At 39.5% G+C, this 11,253-nt stretch overlaps 1 protein-coding gene across 1 annotated transcript; it reads right to left on the reverse strand.

The window, feature by feature from the left end:
* Positions 1-4,923: 4,923 nt before the first annotated feature.
* Positions 4,924-6,402, reverse strand: LOC121430648. Its single transcript, XM_041627977.1, has 2 exons — positions 6,318-6,402; positions 4,924-5,310 (listed from the first exon to the last, which is right to left on the reverse strand). The coding sequence occupies exons 1-2, from the start codon at positions 6,373-6,375 to the stop codon at positions 4,928-4,930; spliced, it is 441 nt and encodes a 146-aa protein (XP_041483911.1). The 5' UTR covers positions 6,376-6,402; the 3' UTR covers positions 4,924-4,927.
* Positions 6,403-11,253: the final 4,851 nt, after the last annotated feature.

The following is an 11,253-nucleotide window of genomic DNA, read 5'->3' on the forward strand; positions in this document are numbered from 1 at the left end:
GATAAATCATGCTGAAGACCTCAATTTGGTGCCTATTTGAACAGTTAATAATGCGATCTATGCGAATGGTCAGTTATGTCTAAAGTACCCAAAATGACCCTCATAGGTCAAAACTGACGGAATAAATTACATGAGGTTGATAGTTATGATCCAGCGCATATTTTGAAAATAAATGTTGATTTCTAAACACATCCAGTCGTAGCTCTGATCAATATTTGTAACACATTACTAACAAAAAAATCATGAAAATTGTCATTTTGGGCCAAATTATGCCCAAAATGACCACTTTTCTTGTGATATGGCAAATGAAACCACTTTATCTGGAATCTGGGTGCATTTTTACTTAAGATAGACCCTTTTAATTGCATGTGGCTACAAAAGCATTCTGTTAAGGGACCATTTTCTAAAGAGTGGTCAAAATGGTCATTTTTGGTCAAAAATTGGCCAAAATGGCGTGAGTACGGTCAATAAGAGTTACATTTTTGGAATCAGCGCACAACTTTACCCCGGATAAACTTGTCAAACCTTCCCCACCAAAAATTCTGAATAAAGCCCCCTATCTCCTAGACTATACTGTCTGGGCCCCCGTACAGGATAAAGTTGCTGGCATGAACGGGTGCATGTATTTTTGAAAATCTCAATGTATACTCGGTCCATTGCTAAAAGAACTAGCCATGTACCTTTTTAGCTGAATAGTCCTATTTGGGGCCATCAGGGCCTTCCGTACAGGATATGGCCCGGCAGCAACACTTTTCCTTGATCTCTGCCTTTATGCCAACATGATGGGACCATCAAACCATTTGTACCCGATCAGCTAAATAAGCTCTCCCAGCCCCCGGACTAGATCTATCATATCCATACCACCAACGACATCGTGCTTTACAAAATCATTCTTGTTGATTATCCAGGGTTTCCTTTATCCGTCTTTTTAGATTATTGAACTTGGTGATATCAATCTCAGTCAGTCGGAGCTAAAGTCGATTTCTAATGTGTTATCTTTTAAGATACAGAGAGGAGTTGTCGGAGGTAAATTCTAGTACATATTCATTTTTTTAATAATATCGCAGCCTCGATAGAATAGCAATGACCCTGGTATCACCGTCACACGAACCCATTCCAAACCGGCTGCTGGAATGTCATTGGCAATGACATAGACATAGCTTGGAGTGGGGTTCTTTGGTGTGACCGTGTAATACCTTGCTCACATTTGATCTACGGCGGCCGTACGGCGAGTCGAAAACAGCCGTTTTAACATTTTTTTGTACCAACTACATATAGGTGGATTTAATTAGAATTAATAAGACGGCTGTTTTCGACTCGCCGTACGGCCGCCGTAGAGCAAATGTGACCAAGGTATAACACACCTGAAATTATTTTGTGCAAGAAGAGTTACATGTACGATCAAACGCAACTCAAAATTTCATACACAACTTGACTTTCAACCAATGAAATAACCATAGTACAGGCGCTTGATTTGTTGATTTGCGTACAAACGTAGCAGTTTGGCCACAAAGGGCCCGAGATCTCTAGGAGGGGTTGAACTTCATTCTACTTCTCCCTCCAAAAGGGAATGTTTCAAAGTTTTCAATGGCACTCTCTCACTGTAGTGTTCTCTTTAATTTCTAGAGCGTCCAGTAACAAAGTCGTTATTTACACTCAGTCATAGTACGAATATAATAAATGTAGAAATTGGTATGTAGTCCCAGTGTTTGTTCACGTTCAATCAAAGTAAAACCGCATGTAAACAAATTGAATGAATATCAACTTTTCGCCCATATGGCATCACCAGAAAATTGTGAAGTTTTACGGGTATAATTATGTGAGAGGTAAAATGGCCTAGCATTTATTGGTTACGACTGCAGCTTCGAAAAAGACGGCTGGAATAAAATTGAATAAACGAGGGGTGACCTAACCGAAATATATCTATAGGCAAGGCAGGCACATTTACTGGTATATAAGCCTTCATTGTCTTCATTTTCTTCTTCTTTCCCTCCCCTTCCCACTCCCGCCTCTCTCTCTCTCTCTCTCATTCATGATCCTTATACATATAAGAGTAGTAGTCCAGGATAGGCCCCATAGAAACTTGACCAAACCTTGTTTTTTATATATACAATATTTTTAGATGGTTTCTTGTCAATTCGAGGGTGCTGATTACGAATCTGGACGATGCCACTCGTGTAACCTTGAGCATTTTCCGCAAATTGGCAAAATCCAATATGGTTGCCAAAATATGCAAATTACCCATAAAAATCCTATTTTTTTTGCACATTGGCTATGGAATGCATAAAAGCGGGTGGCAGGAGTAAAATACACTCTGAAAAAATAATTTTTGACAACCTATGTATTTTCCTGATATTCAAAATTGCCGCCATAGTCCATTGTATACTCGTTTATGTACAATATGAATAGGGAAAACTGATTTTTACAAAAATGAGCACTAAACCGCAAAAAATCGCGATGTATGAACGAAGTAATATGCAAATCATCATTACTAACGAGATATATCATTTATTATGTCATAAATGGGAACATTTCTGTATTTTGATATCTAAAATGGCCGCCACTGGCCCAAACAGTATTGCGTACAATGGCAATGGGGGGCAAAAAATTCACAAGAGTGATCACTGAAATGCATATTATTAAGATTAAACGAGTGCAATACTGACTAAAAACATAATTGTTAACGAAATATATTATTAATTTGCCATGTATGTGATGAATGTTGTATTTTGATATTCAAAATGACTGCCAAAGGCCGTAAAAGCATTATCCACAATGAGAAAGTGGGGAAAAGAAATCACAAGAGTGATCACTAAAATGCATATAATTATGTGATAAATTAATGGGATACTGTTTAAAAACATAATATTTTCTAACGAAATATATCATTCAGGTTTAAAGTTTGTGTTAAATACTGTATTTTTACTTTCAAAATGGCCGCCAGAGACATTAAAATTATTATGCACAATGCAAAGTGGGAAACCAATGTTCACAGGAGTGAGCATAAATGCAGGTATTAGTGATCTATGAGTATTATTGTCTGAAAGCATGATTTCTATTTAGTGATATCATTTATTATGCCAAAAAGGTGATAAATACTGTTATTGGAAAGTCAAAAAGGCCCTTACGATATTATGCACAATGTGAATAGGAACAAATTCTTTCATCAGAATTCGGCTTTGCTTGTCCAAATGGTGATGTATGAGTGAAATATCGTCTGAAAACATGATTTATAACAAAATATATCATCTCTTATGTAATTTATGTGATAAATGCTGTATTTCAACATTCAAAATGGCTGCCACATGCCCTTTTTGTGAACATTATTTGTCTACACTCAAATCGTATATTATACGATAAGGACTTATGTTGGCCATTTTCAATTAAAAAATGCAGTGTTTATCACCTTAAATACACAGCATTATGATATATCTCGTTAGAAACCATGGTGTTAGACAATATTTCACCCTTGCATCAGAATTCACAATTATAAGCAATATTTAGATTAAAACAAAGCCAAATTCTGTCAAAATTATATGTCTAATGTTACAAATTTTCATATTTTGGCGGCCATATTGGATTTTGCCAATTTGCGGAAAATGCTCAAGGTTACACGAGTGGCATCATTCAGATTCGTAATCAGCACCCTCGAATTGACAAGAAACCATCAAAAAATATTGTATATATAAAAACAAACAAGGTTACGCCTCTTCTATCCTGGACTATAGAGTCTACCATGTCTACACACGACCAAAACAGCTTTATACATGTTTTAGTTTAGTTTAATCTTCTCAAAAATAATATGCTTCGCCACTCAAAATTATTGTCTTATTACATCACTGGTGCTTTTTTGACAATTCTACTCTAGTTGTTACAATGTATTCAAGGCAGATAATAGATATATATATTTTTTTCGTAGGTTCTCTTCAATATGCTCAATTATTACAAAAGAAGAGAAAAATAGTTGTGCACTACGATCAAAGAGTTATTAACAGTAATTGATTATTGAACTCGCAAAACAAAGTTTCCATTTTAATAGCACGATCTGTGATGGGGAGGCTTGTCAGAGGATCGAAGCCAACACTTTAAAATTTTTATATCTTAATTGTTTATCAATAATTGTTGTATTTTAGATCGTATTTCAGGCATTGCTTTCTTTTATATTTATTTAATATTGACAATGAATGAAAAACTTCGAAAATATAAAAGAAAACTGATTTGACCAAGACTTTGAACGAACTTTTAGGACGGGAATCTTACACTCTAAAAACACTGAGTAAAATTTTACCCACATTGGGTAGAAAGGGAACATGCATGTTTGCTGGGTATTTTTTTAACCAAAATTGGGCTATTTCAACGAAACATTGCGTAAAATTTACAATATATTGGGTATCTTTATACCCAACCAACATGCATGCATGTTCCCATTTTACCCAATATTTGGTAAACCTTTTTTTAGAGTGTATGACCACGTATTGATAAGCCATGATATGTAAATAGACTCAAGTCGCATCAAATTCAGATTATAACTATATAGAATCTTATAATATTCTTCACATTTTGTCTGTTTAACAAGAATGAGAATGAAAAGTCAACAAAAGAAAATAAATTAACATTTAAAACGATGCCATGTAGTTAGAAAAAACAGTAGGTGGATTTCACTAAACTAAATGTTACCAATAAAAAATCCATCATAAACATATGCTATCAATATTTCCCTAAATTCCAGTTTTGCCTTATCCCTAAATTTAACGAGATATACTTAACAGGATCGTTTATCAACTTTACAGACATAACTTAAAAAGTCAGACAGAGCACCAATTAACCAGATCGTTAATCAACCTAACAGATAAGATTTAACAAGTCAAATATTTTTACCTATCATTAAGCAACTTTTTAATCAACCATCCGGACAAGATTTAACAAGTCAGCACCTATTATTAACCAACCTGTTAATCAACCACTCTGCGTAGTGATGACAATTATTAAACAGAAACCAGTAGACATTATTACGGCTGTACCATGCTCCGAGCCGATCCGCTTGTTCCTTGGTACATCTGCTTCGTCCTACGTAGCTCTTCTGTCCATAACAGTAGGATCTTCCCTGTCTTCCTATGCCCCCATCTCTATATATCACATCGTCATTTCCCCACTCGTAGTACTTTCCTCTGAAGTTCACCATAGAATGTTTCAGAGCCCACTTGTTGAGGTAGGTATCACGCTTTCGTCTTCCCGACCAAGAGGAGGAGGGCACACCGCAGGGGAAATCTTTGAATTTGATATGCCAGTGGTACACATTCGAGTAATCGGCTAATGATGGATAGAACAAAAAAATGGAAGCAGAATTGGAAATGGATGGAGAATGTCAAAGACTATTGAGTAGCATTGCTGCCACACATCATCGTAAGAAAAATAGGTTCAAATTTGCTTCTGCATGAGCATTAAGGATGTTACTCTGAGAGCATCGGTATGATTTTGCAGAAAGAAGAACGTCTCTCACGACGGGAAACGTTTTAAAGGTGGAATTTTGATTTTGCCTGTATTCAAGAATAAACATATGAATTTTCCGGTCTATCCTTACCCGTCGTAAAGCAAATTATTGCTTTATGAAACTGATATTTAAATGAAATTTCCTTTAGCAGGGAGTAATATTTACAAATTTTCAAAATTTTGATTTATTCAATTTCTCAACTCAATTCCACAACATAGGAAATGACTACACAGATGTAAAATGATAACCATACAAATCGATACAAATGAATATATATAAAGCACTATACAAGAGAAATAAGTGTTTACGGTAAACACAAACCGATGTGATAATCATATTAATCAATAACGATATAAACAATTATGATAGGACTAAAATGTAGAACATTCTCAATAAAAAAAAGAAATGCATTGCTTGTTGAATGTGGATCCTACTGGTCAAAGCTTTGTAAGTATAATGTATAAAAAGTTGAAGTGCGAAAAAAAAAGTTGATGTGACGGTTAATGAAAAAAGGAGCTTCTGAATAGTATTTAAAATTACTCATTTAGGTACTGTTCTCAATTAGTGTATAAACATTTTTGTACAACATAACAATGCACAAATGAATTAATTGCGCAGTCAGTGGAGGATGACCATACAATTTCTGACCAGGCTAGTAATGATCGGTGCATATATATGATGCACCTTGATACTGGCAAATCAAAAGTGCGCATGTTAATACATAAACCAAATTATTATGAAAATTCATAAATATTAAGACATCAGTGATCATTTATTAAAAAACAACAACATATACTTGAACCGGCAAATATTAATTGCAACCTACCAATCACTGACGGGATTACCACGACGAGAATGGCGATGGTCAACAGAGCAATCTTCATCTTGTCGCCTTGATCAATATATCAATATAACACTTTTAAAGTTTGATGAGTTATGTCGACGATCTTACCGAAATATCTGTATTTTATAGAAAAAACTCAAAAAATTTGTTCCGTTCGCATCTGCAGGATTCTTGACATTGCATCTCGTCGAACATGTCGTATTCATTACAAGGGTTGGCATTATTTTACTTACGTATTTCCGACTTGGCTATTTGTTGTAGGAAGTTGTGACCTCGAAAGCAATCATGAATATATATATTGCCAGGGTAATAAAAACAAACCTTGCCAACATAGGTTACATGAATGTTAGTACTAGTAAAAACACACCCAAGGGTCGAAAGGGAGGGGAAGAATACAGTTCATTGGGAGTGTTATTTCGATCTGGCAGGAGGGCAAATGCGTGGGTGCGTATGTGTGTGTTTGGGGGAAAAATGTGTGGGTGTGTGCACGTGAGGTTGTGTAGGTGTGCGTGTGTGCGCGTGCGTGTTTTTTTATATGTGAGTGTGTGTGCGTATGTGGGTAATAGAAGTAGTAGTAGTTGAATATGATGGCGCTCTTCAATCTCTCCTGATTATATGGGCCACTCTATTTCGTAAGTAGAAGGCCGTCGGCGAAGGAAAGCCAATGTGACGTCAAACCATTTAGCGACGATCAAGTCACCTCGCCTTCTCGTCTTAGACAAGGCGACTTGGTATTTTTGTACAAGTCGCCATCTCGCCTTCTTGTCTCAGACAAGGTGCCTTGGCGAGTTACACAAATCGCCTTGTAGGTGGCACTTTTAAGCTCCGTTTGGAGGTGAGACCGTAATTCGCGCGTTACCTAATATTGCGCAGGGTCGAATATCTCAATATCAAATAAATGTATTGAGAAATTGATATCACCAAAAGAAAAAGCGACTTAAAATTACTCATTATGGAGATTTTCTTGAAGGTGGGGCCTAAATTTGTGAAAATATTGACAAAACATCGGCAAATTATATTACCTTTTGCGTCCCCTCCGAGTTAATCCGAACTTCTCGGTAATCATCAAGAAATCGCCAGTTTGCAAGCAGAGGTCTCCAAATAAGTCAGTAAAATGTGATACCAACCGAATTTATGGCATTTTAACCTCCATCTGATACAATTAACTTACCCGTGTCTGTTTTCTTTTCTGAAGCTTTGCAGAACGATCGTGCGCAAATTAAGGTCACACTTTTTTTAATGATACTTTTTCAGCCGACCGCGCACTAGTCGATCGTCGTGGAATTTTGAGATCACGACACCGGCGAAACCCTTGGTCTAATTTCTAATTTCGTCAAGCTAATGTGATTTTGGATCCCTGCCTTCCGTTTGATTTTGATTAATGTTGTGTGAACTGTGAGAATTTGGGATTGAAAATCAACTTCATGATAATTTTTAAAATGTGCGCAAAATTTGGTCAGCCCATCATACAAGATTCTGCATCGGCTTTTGGTTCTGAACCAAAAGCCGATCAAGTGTAAGTAAACACGCTATAAGTAGCTTTAGGACCCGCGTAGAAGTGCCCCCTATACCATGCCAGCGAAAGAAATGGTAAAATTCATGACAGGGGCTAGCTGTCATAAATTTTGGCATTTTTTTAGCACCATAAATTACCCGATGCATATATACTGTGTGTAAAGGCCACCGCACACCTTACGACCCGACCTGTCGCCGACTGGCTTGCGACTGGGTAAGGGGAGATGTGACGTCACAGCTCTTGTCAGCTTGAGCGTCGCAGACCGGTCAGAGACAAGTCGTAAGGAAAATCGGAAGGATTTGACATGTCGAATCCTTATGACTTGATCGCAAGCTCAATCACAACCTCCAGCCAATCAGACAGCAGAGTTCCATAACGCGTATTATGATAAAAAAAAAACGCGCATACGCATTAGTAAGCGCAATTTCTCAGATGCTATGCCAAAAAGCAAAAACCGCATGCGTGAGTCGCAGATCGGATCGCAAGGTGTGAGGTCAAGGATTATGACTGACTTGCGATTCATCGCCCCTCACTCAGTCGCAAGCCAGTCGGCGACCGGTCGGGTCGTAATGTGTGCGGTGGCCTAAAAGCGCACAATGATATTATTTAGATTAGATTGTGGCTTTAAGGATGGTGAGGATGATAATGATGGTGATGACGATGATGATGATGGTGGCCCGGGGGAGGGGCACTCGACCAAAAAAGTGGTGGGGGTGTGCCGCGGGCGAGACAAAAAACGGGGGCTTATTGTAAAAAGGGGGGTCCTCGGAACGGGCTTCGGAACGACAAATGTGTGTGAAAACGGGGGTCCTTGGAACGGATCGCCAGCGTGTGATATGTGAGTATGCATCCCTATAGAACGGTCATGCGTGCATGATACAGCTAGCGCGGCCTCCGCCGGGGAGCTCTGCGGCCGCTTTTCACCAAAATTGCAGCTCATTCAATGAGATCGGAACGGCGTAACGAAAAATATGCGAAGCTTTGGAGCGGATTTCTCTCTTCTTTTTTCTCGATAAGCCCCTTTCACAATTGGCGCCTCACTCGTGCGATAATTTTTTTTTCGAAAATATTTTTTCCGTCCTGTTGTAGAAGTGTTGTCTTTGAGTCGCAAGCAATATATAAAATCGTACGAGAGGTGAACGACCACTGCACCAGGATACAACAGTCGTGAGACGTAATCGTGCGATTATTTTCATGTTTCCGGGTGCAACAGTCGTACAACGGCTGCAACGGTTGAACGATGATGCGACCAAGTCGCACGACATATGCGTTTTGTAGCGCCATATGTCGCGCGACCTAGCGACCCGTTGTACGACTACTACAACCGATCGTACAAGGCTACGACCCATTGTGCGACACACCGCACCACCTGTCGCGCGAGGTGTTGGCCTATAAATACGACACGCGATGCGACTTTCTTCATTACAACCGCTGATGCCTGACGAGACGCTGCTACAGTGAACAAGACACAACCAAAATACAAGCATCGGCATGGCCCCAAAGAAGTCAAGGAAAAAGAGGAAAAATCAGCCTGATGAGGAGGAAGGGCCCCAGCCTATACCCGTGGCCGAGGAGAAAGCTACTGCTTCTGTCATAGCTGGTGATGAGGGTGATGAATTTGGTGAAGCCCAGACCGAGGATGATGAAATGCTGCAGGAAGGGGGCCAAGATCCACCAGCCGCCGCCAGTGATGAGAACAACGTGACAGATGGCCATGCTACCTGCGGTATCACCAAAGCCATGGAGCAGGAGCTGGCCGAGTTTTTCGCTGACAATGAGTTCATCTACGACAAGAGCAAGGTGGACTTCAAAAACTCTAAGAAGAAGGAGCGCAAGTACATGGAGATGGCGGAAAAGCTGGGAGTCACCGGTAAGTAGTAGCTGAAAATATGCACATTCTGATTTATTGATGATGTTTATTAGTTAAACATACCAATTTTTTGGATGTTGACTAATTTCTTGCTTCTACATTTTGTATATTTTCAGTGGCCGACATCAGACTATGGTATAAAAGCCAGAGGACCATCCTGGGGAAGATGAAGACCGCTGGAAAGAAGAGTGGTCAGAAGGCCATCGTCCTTACCCCCAGGCAGAGATGGGTCAATAACAACCTTGGTTTTCTGACGAAGCACATAGTCCATCGGTCACAGGGCTGCCAACTGGGCCACCTCAGTGGCCGAATTACTGAAGCCGCCTCCGACGAAGAGGGTTTAGATGAGGAGGGTCCAGATGCCAGCCAAGCACCCAGCTCCAACCAAGTCTCCAGCCAGGGGGCTGCACCTCCCAAGAAGAGGCAGAAGAGGGGGTCGCCCACCGATGTGGACAAGGCCCTCCTGGAATTCATCAGAACATCCACCGAGCAGACGGACATCCGGCTAGAATGGATGCTGCAGGCCGTCCGCCCACTCCCAAGACCCCTCTGGCGAGAGTTCACCAGGGACACTTTCAACTTGGTGAGCCGCTACCAGGATCGGGCGGACCACCTTTCCACCACCCCAGTATCTCGCCCCAGCACTCCCCAGATGATCCAGCCACTCAGGCCTCAGTCAGCGCCGATCGGCTTCACCCAGGACGCTCCACCTGCTTCCTTCCTTGGGATGCTCGGGCCAAGCAGCACCTGGACCCCTCAGAACCCTCAGGGAGGATTTCAGCAGCCCAATTTACAGGCCCCCTTCCAGCAGCAGCGTGCCCCCTTCCAGCAGCAGCACCCCCACTTCCAGCAAAAACAGCAGGCCCCCTTTCAGCAGCAGCAGCAGCAAGGAGGCAGCAACAGCGCCAACACATCAATCATCACCCAGTTGAACTTGTCAGATGAAGAAGATGAACAGTGAACTTTTGTTAGGATTGTTTTTATTGTTACTTGACGAACTCTCTCAACTCAAATTATAACTTGACTATTTTGGAACATTTATTTCAAACTTTTTTAAACATTTACTCGGTGAATAGAATTCATTTTCGTTAACAAAATGTCTTGGAAAAAATATATAATTTTTAAAACAACATGATTAATGACAATATAAAATTTGTTATATCTGTACATCTTTTTTATTCTCATAAATCACGTTTTTTCAAAAATGTTATCTTTTTTTATTTCAAATACATGCTATTAAAGGAGAATCAACTTTTATTATTTCAAACATTTCATTGTCAAAGAAATTTTTGTTTAAAATAAATGTTGACATGATCATTCATTTCTTCTTTGAAATGATTCATTCCACTAAATCAAGGAGGCAGCAACAGCGCCGTCACATCAATCATCATCCATTTGAACTTGTCAGACTTGTCAAATAAAGAAAATGAACAGTGAACTTTTGTTTGGATTGTTATTGTTACTTGATGAACTCTCTCAATTTAATTTACAACTGACCCATTTTGGAACATTTATTTCAAACTTTATTTTAA

Source organism: Lytechinus variegatus, chromosome 17 (assembly GCF_018143015.1).
Source record: "Lytechinus variegatus isolate NC3 chromosome 17, Lvar_3.0, whole genome shotgun sequence".
Classification (NCBI taxonomy): domain Eukaryota; kingdom Metazoa; phylum Echinodermata; class Echinoidea; order Temnopleuroida; family Toxopneustidae; genus Lytechinus; species Lytechinus variegatus.